Below are 17,743 nucleotides of genomic sequence, written 5' to 3'. Positions count from 1 at the left end.
AGGAGAAAAAAGTATGCAAAGAAACAGAGAAAAACCGACATTGTCTGAATTAGTCCTGTTTTCTTACCTCCCAGTAGGCTGCCCACAGTGATACTTAAATTAGCTTTCTTTCTAACTCATAGATTCAAGCAGCACATGCTGAACGAACATGAGCTCACCACAGTGTGTCTATCAGTGTCTCATTTAGCACAGTATTCCTGAGACCGGTGTTAAATCCTTTTTTCTTTTCAGTTCCTCCCCTGCCTCTTTCTCAAACCCATACGCCTGATTATAATCCAGATGTCCTATTGTGTGGGTTTTTTTTATGTCCCAGTGTTCTTGCCACATTTTATTTTTTTGTATTTGTCTTTCAAAAACTGACTTACCCTCAGGCTTTGTTCATCTCAATTTAAAATACTGAAATAACTGGAATAACCCTAAATTAACAGCATTGGTAATTACCAAAATAATTCCTTCTGTTTCTCTAATGGTTAATACACCAGGATGTAGAAGCTCTTTAAAAAGCTGGAGACCGGTTTGATGCCAGATGCATTGCACCCACAGTGAAACGTTATGGTATAGGTTTCCTGAACAAGAACATCGACCACAACACCTTAGTACATCATGGAATCCCTTCTGGACTGAATCTGATTGCTTGTGGGTTCATATACCAACAAGACAATGAGCCCAAGGATACTTCAAAGTCCGGATTTGTATCCCATTGAACAGATTTGGGATGTAGTGCATTCAAAGATTGATCACGCAAAAGTTTAATCTAAAGCAAGTCTGTGGGAACAGCTAGAAACTATCTGGAACTCAGTAACCAAAGAGACTGTCGAAAAGTAAATAAAAACGATGACAGCAAGAATGCAAGATGCTATCAAGGCCAAGCAAGGCCATGCAAAGTTTTTGGGTTATTAGGTGTGGAAAATGGACTATTTAGTTGTTTCCGTTTGTAATTTGCCGAATAAATAACAACCTTTTTTTGGTTTTAAACAATTTTTTCTTTTAAAGATTTGTAAAATACTTATGCTTTCTCATTTTTATGACGGGTAGTCTAATAAATTTATTAAACCTGCAGATTATCTGAATTCAGAATTACACAGTCCTACAAGCAGCTCCTGCTAGTTTAATGGCTTTTCCTCGCACCATCATTGGGAAGTTATTCTTCACCATCTACACATTTAACCCTTTAACGCCAAGTGTATCATATTTTAGTATGATGTTTTTTTTTCATGAAAAACCTGATATATACAAACAGACACAGATAATTCACCGTGGATCGTAATTAATGCAACAAATATGCCGAATGTAGCAAAACTAATGCAAATTATATATTCAAATTGATATATATATATATTTAGTATTTTTCAGAAGGAAGAAAAATATTCCACTTTCAAATAATTTTAATTTTCTGGCAATTATCTCATGGTTCGGCTTTTGTTTATTTCAGACAACAGGCCTGTGCGTCACTTCCGCGGAGTTGTGACGTTTACGGCAGTCCGCTGTCTTTTTCTCACGTGACACTGGGTTTGCTGCTTTTAAGTGTCGTGCGAAATGTGCGTTTTGGCACTTATGAGTAGATTTTCAGACCGAATTTGAGGACACAACCACATTGTACACCTCTTATTTGCTCTATGTTATACTTTTTAATAAAATCACCTAAAAAAGCAAACAATTTTCTCTTTCTTGCAGCGGTTTGAATCTGTCACACTTAAACCGTCGCGGCCGTTTCACCGCGGGGCCCTGAACGCAGCATGACACAACAACGAAGATGGCGTGTTGTGGAAACTGTTTTTGTTGCCAATGCTGCTGCAGAGAACGAGAGACTCGCACTCCGGAGGAACTGGTGAGGAAACACGGCCGGAACCGGGAACAGCATGCGTTGTTTGTGGTGTTTTTGGACCACACTGGGTTTCGCAGCTCGCCTCGGTGCTGGACTCCGGTCTCCTGCTCCACCCTGCTGCTCACTCACTATCCTCTGTTGCCTTCAATATTTATATATAAGACACGATTACCTTGAGTCCATTCACTTTGTGTGAACCCAGCAGTTGCCTCTAATAACTCTACTTTCTGTGCAATTTCGCCTCACAGGGAGGATGCTTGCTGCTTCTCTTAAAGGCGATGAAGCCTGTATTTGACCAAACTTTGACATTTCCGTGCTTTGCACAATCCCTTTATCAACTGGGCATGCATGTCTAAATGCATGTGGTGCAGTGAATGCGTCTTAAAGACATCTGTGGCTGTGAATCGTGGATATAATAGAACAGAATAGAAATGCTTTTTAAATTAAATTCGGTTGTTACAGCAGAAAGGGTAAAGTTACCACCACCATACATACAGATAAACATAAAAGCATGATCAGTGTAATATATACTGTAAGTAAAAATGTCCCATGTGGTAACCTTTAAGTAAAAGATTTACGAATGTCAAAGTGTTTTATGTGTAATGCAAATAATGTGCAAGAGCAGAAGAAGCTTCTCCAAGTAACTCTGTGAAAAGGTTATTTAAAAAAGCAGAAGTCAGGGGATGGATACAAGAAACTTTCCAAATCCATTGTTAAGAAATGGAAGGTTTATGGCGCGTTTTTTAATCTACTTAAAGCAGGTCGGCCTCAAACTGGCTGAAGGTGCCGTTTCCCAGATTCTTTGTGGGACAGTTGAAGAAAACTTGTATTAAATCTCTATTAGAATTCACCAGAACGCATGCTAGAGAGTCAACTGGGTGACGTTTCTTTGGTCTAATGAGACCAAAACTGAGCTTTTTGTCCGTCAGACCAGATGCTCATTACAAACACACCATGAAGCATGATGCTTGGTGGCGACGTGCTCCTCAGCAGGAAGGCTTGAGAGAGTTTGACGATGTCTGCAAGAAAACTGCGAGTTGGGAGAACATTTGTTTTCCAGCAAGATCGTGGCGCGAAGCATACAGCCAAATAGCTAAAGGACAGCTAGTTCATGTTGTGGAGTGGCCGAGTCAAAGCCCAGGTCTCAGTCCAATTGAGAATTTGTGAAAGGTGCTGTTCATTCTTGATCCTCGTGTAGCCGGGAAGAGTTTCGCGAAGACGAATGGGGGGTAAATTGTCCAAATGTGTGAGGCTGATCGATACCTGTTCACTCAGGCTTGATGCTGAACTTGAAGCTCACGGTGCATCTACTGTTGAAGGAGGAGAATACTCATCAAACCACTTGATTTATGGTTTATATCTTTAAATAACTGACTTTTGCAAATCTGTTTTCACTTTGACATGATACAGATTTATTTATTTTTTGGTAAATTCGTGTCTAAAAAGTTAAATTCTATTTACCACGATTCAGTGTTGAAAAGCAATAATGCAAAAGGGAAACTGGCAGGAGGATAAAGACTTCATATAGGCGCTTTTAGGTAAATTCAAGTTTGCCTTAAAGTTCCACAACCTCACCTTCTGTCAAGTATTTGCAAAATAAGGCAACATTGATTTGACAGAATTCTGAATAGAGTCTGGTGTGTTCTTCTAGATATGCAAAAATCCTCATCAATATCTCACCAAGACTACATAAAAGATTGAATGTATAATTTTCTGTGAATTATATGGCATTCACCTTGACTGGGGGATGAGTCTGCATTCCTTTACTTACTTTACTTGCCTTTCTTGTGTTTTCCAGACAATCCTTGGGGAAATCCGAGATGAAGAGGATGAGATCCTACCCAGGAAAGACTATGAGGTGAGAGTCCTGTAAAAACAAATAGCCAATCGGAGAAGAGCCAGGGTTGATGGGCTCATGTTTCTGTCACTGGATCAGGTCATGGTTACAGTGTTTGTTTTGGCTTTTATAGAGCCTGGATTATGACCGCTGCATCAGTGAGCCCTACGTGGAGGTTCTGGAGGGGATGAACAACAAGGTGAGACTGACGTGGACAGCGTGGACAGGGCATGCACACAGGGCATGCACACAGGGTTCGATTTGCGTGTCTTCAGCTTATCATTATTATTGTTGTTGTGCACGTGTTATTCATAGCACGTGTACTACAACAATAACCATGCATCTGTCACCAGTTTTCCTTTTAAGGCAGGTTCGATTTGTATGTCTTCAGCTTATCAAACCTGCCTTCAAAGAAAAACCGGTGACAGATGCATGGTTATTGTTGTGCACGTGTTCTTAATAACTGGGGACATGCATTGTAGTTTATTGCTTTATTACTATTATTACTTTACTTTGATAATAAAGATAAAGATAACTTTATTGATCCAACAGTGGGGAAAGTTCACCGTTACAACAGCTCCAAAAAACAAGTGTACAGTCAGTGCAAGAATAATTGGGAGCACCCAGTGCCATCAGGTTCATCGTTACTTGAGTGTGAGCTGGTGTTCCACAAGGCTGTGTTTTAGGGCTACTTTTGCTTTTAGTTTTTGGATTTTGATAGTTGATTTGCAGACACTAGTTTCCTCTGAAACCAAACTGCTATTCTAGATATTGAAGTGGATCACATATTAAAATAACTTAAGTTAAACAAACTGGCCCCACAAACAACAGCATTAAGCAGGGATATAAGCATCGCTTGTTGTTTTAAAATTATTAAATCCTTTGGTACAAGATCGACGCCAGAAAAGAGTCACATATTTAAATCCATGACATTTGAATTCTTTGTTTGCGATGTTATGTCAAATGTTGTTTTTTTTTTTTTTTTCCGCCAACAGAAAGCCAAAAAATACGAGGCTGTGCGATGGATGATGGTGTTTGCTATCGGGGTGACGGTGGGTCTGGTAGGTGCTTTCTGGGTGTTTTCGGTTCGCTCGATTTAACACGCTGCAAATGAAGAAATGCTAACTTCTTGTCTCCATCAGGTGGGTCTGTTTGTGGATTTCTTTGTACGCCTCTTCACCAAAATCAAATTTACTCTGGTTGGTGATTGTATCCTTCAATGTGGGTTTGTGGGTTTCCGAATGTGAAAAAGCTGACGTGCACACCAGAGTTTCATGATCTGCAGAAGCTTTCTTGAAAAATGACACTCGGAGGTCATAATGATTAGTAGAAATTTGTGTTATATTGTTTGATTCTGATATTTCAAGACTTTGCCATAATTTAGCGGTAAGTCCAACAACTTGAAGAATACACATGAAGTTGTGTCAACATTCAACGTATTGCATGAAACAGTGATTTTATTCTCATTGTTTTCTGATCAACTTTATTCATGCAATGTCTGCCTTTTGTCCCTCATGTTATCGCTCTGTGTAACTCTGCAAGGACAGTAAGGCGTATACATTCAGACTACTCTATCAGGCACACCTTTAAAATCGTACAGGGTCGTGTACATTAACGCAGCTGTTTCCACCTTTTCAGGGTTTGTCACACCGAAACCCCGATATTCGTTGTTCACACAAAATTATATCATGCGATAATAAACAAAAAACTGAATCTATGCTAATAAGTTATCAAAGTCTCCAACTAACCAACAGCCAAGTTTATTTATCATTTCCTAAACACCCAAAACTCTGATGAAAATCTAACGACTGCTTGACCAACAGCAATCGATCCCAAGGATGATTTATGATGATAACTCAAGTTACTGTTGCTGCTCTGCATAAATGCACACCGCTGTCTCCCTTTTAAGATGCTCGTACGCATCCTGAAGCTGCAGGACTCGCTCTGGTGGTGTTTAATCACCTCACACAACTCAAAAGCAACGTTGCTTGTACAAGGCTATACATTAACGTGACTGTGTGTGGTTTATACTTGTGCTAGGACGATTGCGACTTTTGTGGAAAAGGGACCACGGTGAACATTCGTACACAGATTAATGGAAAAGAGTGCAACTTTGAAAGGAGCTTAATAATCTGAGCACGGTACAGGATGAAGGTTGGGGAGAGAAATAGTCAGTTTGGCCCCATCAACTCGAAAAGTAAATCCCATTTCTATCAGATGAAACTCCTCAGTACCAGTGTTGATGGCGATCCTCAGCTCTGCATTAGATCTTCTTCACCTCATTGTTCTGAGGAAATCTAAATGAGGAGACTAAGCTGTTCTGCAAAATGGGGCATTGAGGGAAAATACATTTGCAGAGGAATATGTCAAACTGCAGGACGTCATAAATACCGATTGAGTGAAGAACCCCTGATGCCAATGCACTGTAAACATGTATCATGTGTTTCAAATGTAGGGATTTACAAAAGCTACGGAGCAGAAATCTGGACACATTTAGGGTTGTGAGACAAAAAAACTGCTTTACGTCTGCATGCGTGCATGACTAGAAACTAACTAAGGACACAACTACTGATCATTACAATACAAACAAATACAAAGAAATGACCTAAAAGGAAACAGAATTACAACAAAACAGGTGTGGAGACTAAATGGATAACCGTCACTTGAAAGTCATTTAGATGGTATTCTTGAATTTAGCGGAATCCATTTGTGCAAGGAGACAGAGTTTTGAAACAAGGATTGGAGGTTTAAAGTATATGGAAGTTGACTTACGTGTCGTCGAGTCTGATGAGGAGTGAGTCTGCAGAGTGTCCTGCTGGAGGTTGTTGGCATTAACACGTGGACAGAGTGAAGAGCCTTGCCCCAGTCAATGCGAGAAGTCAGGGATGTGTTCAGGTGATGGCGTTTTAAAAGGATTTTTCACACGTTTATCACCCAAGAAAGAAGGCATTGATTAATTCCACAGGACAAGTCACAACTCTTGGGTCACTTTACTTACCTCATAGCACACTCTTGGGTCATACTTCTAGGAACGAACATGAGACTAGACATCATTGGACTAACTTAAACTATTAGTCGGTTTCAAATTAGCTGCATAGACGCACTGGATAAACAGGGAGCTACAGCAGTGATTATAGGAAAAGTTCCTCTGACTGGCGTAGACTTTTGGACAAATCAATATAACAAAAAGGCTGACTTCAGGGGAATGGAACGATTGTCTTATGTGTGAGGGTGTCCTTTGATCCTGGTGGTGGTGTGAGTTGTCACTCTCAGGATGTGTTTGAGGGTCTGAGACAAACACTCAGCTCCAGGTTAAGGGTCGATTCTTGTTTGGCTGAACGTTGCCCAGGGTTTCTTCTGATGTGGCGCTACAGATCAAGAGTCCTCTGCACTTCAAAAAGGTGTCGCGTTGCTGTAACAACGGATGTAGTTGAAGTGGTGTTTTGGTGTTTAGAACTTATTTGCTGATCAGTCAAAGAGACACTGGAGACAGGAAACACTTGATGTTGTCATTGTGGAGACACCCAAGAAGTGGGTGGATGTCTTCCTGTTAGTGGTTAGTCATGCTTTGGAGTTTGCTGTTCGTATACGTAGTGTTGTTACGGCTGGATTTCACTCTACTCCACAGTGTGTATGAAGTATAAAAGTATGCAATCAAGGTGCAATTGAAGTTTCAGAGACTGTGGCTGTTTTACTTTTGGCCGCAATACCTTTAGAAATAGTCTGCTTGTCCACCGACGTACCGCTTGCTTGGAACGCTTCCTGCAAGGCGTCTCAAAGATAAATATAACAGGTACCGACGTTGATCCAGCGACATCCAATATAAACAGTTCTCCAAAATGAGTCCCTTTACAAAATGCACTTTTGAGAAGTGTTTTGGCTTGTTCCAAAAAAAAAAAAGAAGTCTAACATTAATACCAACTGACTCGAGAGGTTTTAATGATTCTCCATTTATTACAGAAGCTTCAGACAGTAAACTTAAGACAAAAAAAACGAAGCAGCTTGTAGTTGCCACAGTTACAGTATCATTGTGTGTACATGCCATTACATTACTACTCTAATGTAGCTCTGACAGCAATAGAAACAGACTCTGCCGCCTTGTTTGTGTTTATTCTCCTTAATCCGAACACCTCCAGCTGTAGAGAAGTGCAGCGACAAGGGCTGTCTTTCGCTGTCTTTGCTGGAACTCTTGGCGTTCAATTTGACCTTCATCTTCATCGCCAGTGTGCTTGTCCTCATTGAGGTAAGGTTGCTCACAAACACACAGTTTTTCCAACTCATGGCAGCCTTCTGTTTCCACTGACTCCCATAACTCTTTATTTTCTGTGATGGAGTCGTTGAAACCCATGTGTCTTTGTCACAAAAATCGATCATGCATATTCTTCCGTAGATTTATTGTAGGTCTTCAGGAAGTTTGACAAGATCGGCAAGTTGAAAAACATGCATATAGCAATGTTAATATTTGGTTAAATGTTCCCTTGGCCATTTTCACCTCTTTTAGGTGCTTTTTGTCGCCGTCCACAAGCTTTGGAGGAGCCTCTGGTTGTGTCTGTGGTCAGTTCTGTTGACAGGTTTGATGCAGTTTAACTAAATTTGTTGTCCTTCTGACACAGACTTGTTATTCATCATAATCCACAGATACGTGATGGGATTTAGGTCAGCGCTTTGGACAGGCCAGTCTAAACCCTTAGTTCTAACTTGATCTAGCCTTTTCTTTACCTTTTGATGTGTGTTTGGGATCATCGTCTTGTTGGAACTCCCAACTGCATCCGAGACCCAGCAGTCTGTTGATGGGTTTAGGTTTTCCTGAAGAATGTGGAGGTGATCCTCCTTCTTCATTGTTCCATTTACTTTGTGTAAAGCTCCAGTTCCACCTTCAGCAGATCAGCCCCAGAGCATGATGCTGCCACCTCCATGCTGGATGGTACGTTTGGCGTTCTGGGGTTAAAGGCCTCACCTTATCTCCTCTAAGCATATTGTTTGTCATTGTGGCCAAATAGCTCAAATTTGGTTCCATCTGACCACAGAACTTTCCACCAGAAGGCCTTTTCTTTGTCTGTGTGATCAGCAGCAAACTTAAACCTTAAGGTGCTGCTGCTGGAGGAAGAGTTTCCTTCTTTCATGGCAGCCTCATGGTGATGCAAAACACGCTTGACTCTGGACACTGACAGCTGTGTTCCAGCAGCTTCTAATTCATTGCAGACCTGCGTTTTGCTCATTCCTGGTTGACTCTTGACCATCCTGACCAATCGTCTCTTAGCAGCAGCTGTTAGTTTGTGTTTCCTTCCTGATCACATCAGTGACACAACTGGACCATGAACTTTATACTTGTTTGCACAGATGATTTAGGGATCTGTAGCTGCTTTGAATTGACTCCAAGTGACTTTCCAGACTTTGTTCAAGTCAGCGATTTGCATTTTCAGATCTTTGTTGACTTTCCCACTCTATGTTTGTGGCTAACGAGTGGATTAGGCCCTATTTAAGTTGGCTCAGAGAAGTCAGCAGCTGGAGTCAATCGTAATCACTGATGAGAAGTTACGAGGCCGTGGCACTAAGAACAATCGACTAACACAGCTTTCTACATCACCAAACCTGATAATTCAAGTTGCTGTGTGTATATTTCTGACCCAGCTGACTTTGTCATATTTTCAGAGGACCTATAATGAATTTATCAATGAACCAATATATGTTTTTTAATAACAACGACTCATGGCTTTCAATTATTCCACCAAAGAAAATTAAGCGTTACAGGGGTCACTAGAAACACAAGACTGCTAGAGTCTTTACAAATGTATGTAAGCTTTTGTTTCCAACCACATGTTTAGATTCCCAACCTGAGGTTCACTACAAGTCATACCCCGCTCTCTGCTCTTGTTCCCCGACTTTCTACTCTGTCAAATGTCAAATAAGTAGAGAAATGTGACAAAAGCTCTTTTTGAATAAACACGTCTTTAAGAAAAGAAGAATCCTATCTGCTGCATATTCCATTAGTAAGAGACCTGGCCATTAAGCATCATGTGGTGACGTTAACATGTGGTGTTTTTCAGCCCGTAGCTGCAGGTTCAGGGATTCCAGAAATCAAAAGTTACTTGAACGGAGTGAAGGTTCCTGGAATCGTCCGACTTCGAACTTTTCTCTGCAAGGCGACTGGAGTCCTTTTCAGTGTGGCTGGAGGTAAAGGGCTTTAGAAATCCACTGATATTTTACACTGCATGTCTTACACTCCCTGGCAACAACATGGAGACAGTGCTGAGTTGTTTTGGTTTTTCTTTACCAGAATTCAGTATTTCTGATTTAGATTTTTAACTTGTGTTGTAACAAATGTTTGTCTTCGGCAAAACTGCTGCATCATGATGGTCTCAGTGTTTGTATTTGACTGTCCACAAGAGGAAATACTTACATTTCAACTTTGAAATAATGCAGTTACTTAGATCCAATACAGTTTTGAATCATCAGATATTTACGCGACCTGTGTTATATAACGTCTTGAGATGGGATCAGCAGGCAGGTGGACAGAACCTCTGACTCAGTGTGTGTCCACACAGGTCTGTTTGTGGGGAAAGAAGGTCCAATGATACACAGTGGAGCCATCGTCGGAGCCGGTCTTCCTCAGGTACACTGATACGACATTGTGTTTTGTACTCATGGCATGTTTGCACAAAATGACTGCGTTAAGACTTTTGGGTTCATGTCAGATTTAGTTTATTTACATAAAATATCCATTTATTCAAGCCCACGTTACCTTTAAAAGAACAACAATGCTCACACCAGTCACATGGTTTTTAAAGGTGCTTGACAGACATCCTGCAGAGCTTAGGAAAACCTGTACTTCTGTTTATTTTTCAAGTCCAACTCAGCATATTTAGGCAAGAAGCCTCGTCGTAATCAATGCATGTTTACGTTACTGCATTAAGCTGTTAATATTGTGCAGAGTAGCCACTTTCTCTTGGCGTGACTCAGCAAAGCAGGTTGCATTTCCCCGTACGAACACTGCTCTACCAACGAGGTGTTGTTATCAGCCGAGCAAACTGTCTGCAGTCGTGGTGTCTCGGGTTCAACGATCCAACGTGAAGGTGAAAGAAACCCAACCTGAATGCCTGAGCTGTGAATATCACGAAACAGACAAAGAACGTGGACCGTGCAAACTCAAGACTCGCTACCGTTTCAAAAATAAAAGCTGTTGCGTTTCACTGGAGAGGAAAACCTTGATATTTAACAGGGCTTTTATTGTGAAACAGTTGCAGGCGTGCCATGCAGAGCACCAGCCGGCTGGGACTGTGTTTTCCCTGGCGTGTATGAGGACGCCTGGACCTTATTTGTCTGTAAACGCTTGACAGATTGCTGGTTTTTAGTCGAGTACATACAGTATACAGTTTCTCCATTTTAGCAGAAGAAAAACAGTGAAGTAGAAGACGTGTTATTGCTCTTTGTTGTGGTCATCATTACCCCAAGCTTTTGCACAGTCCTGACTGTAGTATATTGATGCATTTGACTGTTATCATGGCCTAAATATGTTCATCAGATATTCTCCCCCCATTTCAGTTTCAGAGCATCACTTTCAAGAGGATCAATTTTGACTTCCCCTACTTCCGTAGTGACAGGTATGGCTCTGCTACACGGCCTTACTGTTCGCTCTTCCCAGGCACCGCAGGTATTAAGTGCAGCTCATTGTGTCGTCTTATCTGCTCTTCAGGGACAAGCGAGACTTTGTGTCCGCCGGTGCTGCTGCCGGAGTCGCTGCTGCGTTCGGTGCTCCGATCGGCGGCACCCTCTTCAGTCTGGAGGAAGGCTCCTCGTTCTGGAATCAGGCCCTCACTTGGAAAGTGGTAGGTCAGTCTATGCTGTTAATAACATAACGGCTGGAGGTTTTTGCCGTGGTAGTCGCATAAAGATCTGGGGTTGAAATATAACAAGCAATGAATTCTGTTTCCCTATTTACTGTGTTGTTGTGTAGCCGGAGTAGACTGACGTGTTTTTGGTTCAGATCAAAATTTGGTTCAGACATTTGTGTTCCATCCACCCATCCATCATCTATACACCGCTTAATCCTCATTTGGGTCGCGGGGTGGCTGGAGCCTATCCCAGGGGACACCCTGGACAGGTCGCCAGTCTATCACAGGGCTACACTTAGAGACAGACAACCACATTCACACCTACGGACAATTTAGAATCACCAATTAACCTCAACATGTTTTTGGACTGTGTGGGAGGAAGCCGGAGAACCCGGAGAGAACCCACGCTGCACGGGGAGAACATGGAGACTCCACGCAGAAAGATTCCGGTGCCCCCACCGGGACGCGAACCGGCAACCTTCTTGCTGCGAGGCAACAGTGCTACCAACTGCGCCACCTTGCAGCCCACATTTGTGTTCCATTCAGGCTAAATTGTAATTGAAATAAATGTAATTACACACAGTGCTCGGATCACCACAGGTTTAAGTCACAGATGCCCTAAATTAACAGCATTAGTAATTACCAAAACATTTCTTATGTTTCTGTAATGCGCTGGCGTCCCATGTTGAGGGGCTACAGTCCCCGATGTGGAGGTCAGGAGTTCGAATCCCGCTCATGGCTCCCGCTCATAAAAAGACACATAACATTTTTCTTCTCTCTGTCTGACATTAAATCAGACTGAACTTTTCCTTTCTATTTGCTAAATGCCAGGTTTTTTTTTATTATTTTCTTCAAAGTCAGAAGTTTACATCCACTAAGATGCTTTCAAACTATTTGGGAAAGCCCAGATGATGATGTCATGGCTTTGGAAGCTTTTGATTGGTTAATTGACAACATGTGAGTTAATTGGAGGCACACCTCAAACACGCTGCTTCCTTGAGGGGGAACTGTTTGAACTGTAAATATTAGTTGCCCACATGTTTGTTTTATTCAGAAATGCCGCCTTTTTAGGTATAATGATCAGTTCCATTCCTCGCTGTTATCATGCACAACTGTGTTTCCTCAGTGCTCCTCAGAGTTCCTTGGAGGTGCAGCATGGAAGTCCAGGATGGATGCAAAGCACAGCAGGATGCACTAACCATTGAGTATTTCTTACCTCATTCGTTCTATCTTTCGTTTCAGCTCTTCTGCTCCATGTCGGCCACTTTCACCCTCAACTTCTTCCGTTCAGGGATCAACTTCAACAAGTGGGGTTCCTTCCAGCTGCCTGGTCTGCTCAACTTTGGGGAGTTCAAGGTAAACACCAATGAACCGAAACTAATCTAAACGATTCCCTCAGAAAAGAAAGAAAGCAATATTACAATGTCATTAAAGTCAATTTTATCCTGACAGCCGTGTCATTGCATGAGGCAGCATGATGCGAATTGGAAGCAAAGATTTGCGTATTAAACTGTAGAGTTAAACTGGAAACCTGAATGGCATCGCTGTGGTGTCTCTCCAACACCGCGGTGAAGCTTTATACCTGCAGGATGTTATATAAATATAAGTTCCTCCCTGATAACATACAATAACCGTTCAGAGGCAACATTGGAAACTGTTAATTAATCGGAAACCTGCATTTTAAAATGCCATTTGTTCGTTCCACCATGAAGAGTAGATGCTCACAGTTAGATTAATAGAATAATGTGGAACAGTGAAGGTGTTCTTGGGGTTTTTTAAGACGTACACAAGCATCAGATTTGAAGCAAGTAGGAAAGATACGGACATATAGCTTTAAGGTTTTGAGTTTCTCTTAATTTTTGTGTGATATATTTTATTTTTTGCCTGAAATAAACCAACGAATCCCAAGTCAGGACAGCTAAGGAGCTCTAGTGACCTTCACCTGGAAACAAAGCGTCGTCATGTTTACCCTCGTTGCACAACTCTTTTCCGCTCAGTGTGCAGACGGAGACAAGAACTGCCACCTGTGGACGGCGGTGGACCTGGCCTTCTTCGTCCTGATGGGCGTGGTGGGCGGCCTGCTGGGGGCGCTCTTCAACTGCATCAACAAGAGCCTGGCCAAGTATCGCATCCGGCACATTCACCCCAAGGCCAAGTTCATCAGGTGACCTGTTCAACACGGAGAACCGTCCGTCTTAAAACGCAGCAACCGTCCGTCACGTCGGCTGTGCTTCACGCGTGTGAAAATGTGACGTACAAGTACAGACGTTCTGATTTTGCGTTTCTTTCCCAGAGTTCTAGAAAGTCTGCTGGTTACCATGGTGACAACAGTCGTGATCTTCGCAGCTTCCATGCTGCTGGGCGAATGTCGAGATCTGTCGTCGCCGACAACACACAACGGCACAGTAAGCGACTTCTGTTGTTACGAAACTGAACAGGAGCACCACAAGGTCCATTCCTGCTGCACTTTTATTCCTAACACTTGACTTGAAAGTTTAATTATTGCCTGCTGTTGGCGTAAATGTTTGTTTTTAAATGATGTTGCATGTGATGACGCTCCTGAACACTGCAGCTGGAAGGTTATCCACTTAAATTAACTTAAATGAATATACAATTAATACGTTCATCACATCATTTTGTGGTCCTTATGTGGGTTTAGGTCAATAATTTTGTTAACTATATCATCCAAACAATCGAATAGAATAAGACTAAAAATGTAAATGATATGTTATATCCCCATGACCACGTCTCATGCTTTGATGGACTCTGCTGGGACGGTAAATAAATAAAATGGCATTTCCTGTTTTATTTGAAAGATCTGAAAATTTAGCTTTTTTTAAATTGACTTTTTTTTTATGTACCTTTATTTAATCAGAAAGTCTCATTGAGATTAGAAGCCTCTTCTTATAAGGAGACCTGGCCAAAGTAGCAGCCGTACAAAATAAAAAGCTGAAGAAACTGTCTTGTGTTATTTATTAACTAGTTTTTATTTATTTTAAACTTATTTTATTGATCGAATTCTCCATTTACTCACCTGTTTACATATTTTAGTCTTTTTTTTTATTGTAGTGTTTATCACTTTGTTTTTAGCATTTCTTATTCTGTTTTTTAAATTCTTGATTTTATTTTCTTATCTTCTAATAATAGGTTTGTGTGTATTTATTTATCTTATTTCCTTTTATCACACCTGGTGTTTCCTCAGTTCTTCAATTCCAGCGTCTTAACGTCCTTTTATTGATATTTTGAGGTTGTTTGTATTGTTTTATTGTACTTTTACTTTCTGTAAAGCACTTTGTGTTGCATTTCTGTTTCCATGAATAGTGTTATAGAAACAAAGCCTGACTGATTGATTATATTAAGTTGTGACTTTTGTTTTCAGCTAGCCAGCACTGATGACATCAACTCCACCATCCGCTCGTTCTTCTGCCCCAACAAGACCTACAACGACATGGCCACGCTGTTCTTCAACCCACAGGAGGCTGCCATCCACCAGCTCTTCCACCAGGATGGTGAGCTGACGACGCCTGCACACATGTAACAGTTGTATCGTAGTTAAATCACAGGCGGCTGTGCTTCAGGCTTTAGAGCAGGTTGTCCACCATCACCAGATACTGAACCAGAACGGCAGCAGACCAAAACAACCACCAGTGTCTCGTTGTTCCCTCTCAGGTACCTTCAGCCCGGTGACTCTGTCGGTGTTCTTCCTGTTGTATTTCCTGCTGTCCTGTTGGACGTATGGCGTGTCCGTCCCCAGCGGACTCTTTGTTCCTTCGCTGCTGTGCGGTGCAGCTTTTGGACGTCTCGTCGCCAACATCCTCAAAGTGTAAGAACAGAGTGTTCCTATGTTATAATGACCAGAGTGTGTTTCCCGTGCTCAGTGGCGACCAGATATCACAAATATCTGAACATGTCAGAATACCGTTTGCGACAGAAAATTAATGAAATTGAAAAAACACCTAAAGATACAAATATTTTTAGCTCGAGTTGGTGTAAACCACAAACAGCAGTGAAAGGGGAGTCGGGCCAACATGGACACAAACACAGTCTGCTAGCCAGAGACGTGTGCTTTTACCTTGTAATTATTAAATAAAGAGTTGGAACATTTATAGGTTAGCTTGTCTCTGGGTCAGTCTGCACAATGAAGGGACTGACTTTGAAGGGAAATGCCCTAAAATCTGCTTAAAGGACTGTTTTCTTCTGTTGCAAGTCTTAATGCTAAGCTAGGCTAAACACTCCAGCTTTAGACGCACACACACATATAAGAACAGTGGATACACACAAGCTCAAACTTCTAAACAGCTGCTTTAGGGAGAAAGTTCGGGGGATTGTTGGTCGTCCGGTATTAAAAAGCCAGAGTTTGGTGAGTCCAGTCCGCTCGGTGGAATGTGCTGACTGGAGGATTTTTCCGTCTCACTTCCCTCTGCTGGCTTTGAGCTCTTGCCAACTGTGGGAAACAGCCTGTTGACACAAGTCTTTATGAACTTGAACCCGCCTTTTGACACAGTACCCTCTGCCGGTTCTTACTGTGAGTCCGTCTGCTTTCAGGAAGCTGGGCATGGATCTGTACTCGGGGACGTTCGCCCTCATCGGAGCCGCTGCCTTCCTCGGAGGTGTCGTCAGAATGACCATCAGCCTGACTGTCATTCTCATCGAATCCACCAATGAAATCACATACGGGCTGCCCATCATGATCACCCTAATGGTACATTGTCTTCTATCAACCAAAAACCCCAAAACGATTTCCTCGATTGTCTTCCGCTTTGAAAACGTGTGTTGGTCATTACTGCATTGACCTCCTTGTTACCGTGCAGACTGACCGTCACACGTGGAAGCTTGGTTGGCTGAGTAGATCAGTCTTGATCAACTGCTTAATCACTGATTTTGTTTTTTTTATTTTTAAGCAAAATGACCAAACTGTACCACCATGACCTCGAGTCCCTGTTTTGTATGACGCTAAACTCACAATTTGGGGATTTCTGAGTTCATTTGTGCTTCAGGAAATAACAACAGCCGTTTTTCCAGTAACATTTCTAAACCTTATTAAAGAAAACAACTGGCAGAAGTATTTATGATGAAAGTAATGATTTAAAAACTTGATCAAACAAACTGTACAGCATACGTCGTCTTTATTAACCCTTTGCTGTGGAGTTCACGCCCCCTAGTCTTGGTTGAATTTCCAAAATACTGACACAATGACGACACTTCCTGCTTCAAAGTCCCCATGTTTTCAGAATGTAGCCCTGCTGCATATCAGATAAACAGCTGATTTTACACTTTTCTATGACACTAGTTGACCTCCTGAGTAGCCTAATCCGGTTTGAAATCATTTCTGCATCGCCTCCAACATGAGGCTGACATTGCATCCCACTTTGTATAAAAAATAAACACAAAACAATAGTTTGCAATGATTCAAAAGTTGTGGTTCCCTCTCCCGATGATGCACGTTGGTAGATAACCTGCTGCTCACCTAAATGAACAAAGCAATGACATTTATATCTGTTGGGTACTAAGCGCATGTTTTTCCAACTTTCTAAGCCCTGCGGTGTTTCCCTCCAACACGGGGCAACTAGTTTCAGATTACACACAAACTTCCCCAAACAATTATGTAAATATATCTCTAGTTTCACCATTTCATGCTGAGATACATGTGAAAACATGACAATTTCATTGATATGAGAGCTAATACAACAAATCTGCAAGTATTATCATATCAAATGATCGAATATGTGGATAGTCTTGAATGTTCTGAGAAGAAACGGTGCCGCACATATCGTTAGTTCTTATAAAGACCCAGACGAGAGCTTAAAAGAAAGTGAACCTGAAAATATCCCAGAGCTCATGGGTTGAATATTCAACTCAAGTGGTATGAATGACGTAGACAAAACCTGCGACTTTTAGACTACTGGTGATAAACGGCTTTGTGTGACCTCTAGGTTGCCAAGTGGACCGGAGATTTCTTCAACAAGGGCATCTATGACATCCACGTTGAGCTGAAAGGAGTGCCGCTGCTGGAGTGGGAGACCGAGGTTGAGATGGACAAGTAAGATTTGTTCTTTCATGTACAGGCGCTCATTCAATCACTGTTCTGTGCTGTTTGGTGTTTGTCTGAGGTTAATCCTTGACTGTGTCCGGATGGTATTTTGGCAACAGTAGTACAGAAGTATCCATCCATCCATCCATCCATCCATCCATCCATCCATCCATCCATCCATCCATCCATCCATCCATCCATCCATCCATCCATCCATC

The 17,743-nt window shown here is 41.8% G+C and overlaps 1 protein-coding gene across 1 annotated transcript in view; it reads left to right on the top strand.

Annotated features, from left to right (window-relative positions):
• Window positions 1-1,751: 1,751 nt before the first annotated feature.
• Window positions 1,752-17,743, top strand: part of clcn6 (chloride channel 6) — a 24,150-nt gene continuing 8,158 nt past the window's right edge. The window contains exons 1-17 of the mRNA XM_008290159.1: window positions 1,752-1,828; window positions 3,624-3,683; window positions 3,796-3,861; window positions 4,658-4,723; window positions 4,805-4,871; window positions 7,799-7,905; window positions 9,710-9,836; window positions 10,208-10,275; window positions 11,205-11,263; window positions 11,356-11,488; window positions 12,737-12,850; window positions 13,492-13,658; window positions 13,788-13,899; window positions 14,874-15,003; window positions 15,164-15,317; window positions 16,040-16,196; window positions 17,428-17,534. Of these exons, the coding sequence (XP_008288381.1) occupies window positions 1,754-1,828; window positions 3,624-3,683; window positions 3,796-3,861; window positions 4,658-4,723; window positions 4,805-4,871; window positions 7,799-7,905; window positions 9,710-9,836; window positions 10,208-10,275; window positions 11,205-11,263; window positions 11,356-11,488; window positions 12,737-12,850; window positions 13,492-13,658; window positions 13,788-13,899; window positions 14,874-15,003; window positions 15,164-15,317; window positions 16,040-16,196; window positions 17,428-17,534 (1,769 nt within the window). The 5' untranslated portion in view covers window positions 1,752-1,753. The remainder of the gene's footprint in view (window positions 1,829-3,623; window positions 3,684-3,795; window positions 3,862-4,657; window positions 4,724-4,804; window positions 4,872-7,798; window positions 7,906-9,709; window positions 9,837-10,207; window positions 10,276-11,204; window positions 11,264-11,355; window positions 11,489-12,736; window positions 12,851-13,491; window positions 13,659-13,787; window positions 13,900-14,873; window positions 15,004-15,163; window positions 15,318-16,039; window positions 16,197-17,427; window positions 17,535-17,743) is intronic.

This window comes from Stegastes partitus, unplaced genomic scaffold, assembly GCF_000690725.1.
Source record: "Stegastes partitus isolate 25-593 unplaced genomic scaffold, Stegastes_partitus-1.0.2 Scaffold658, whole genome shotgun sequence".
In the NCBI taxonomy this organism is placed as follows: Eukaryota; Metazoa; Chordata; class Actinopteri; family Pomacentridae; genus Stegastes; species Stegastes partitus.
The sequence above is the reverse complement of the archived record's forward strand: the minus strand, read 5'-3'. Positions and strand labels throughout refer to the sequence as shown.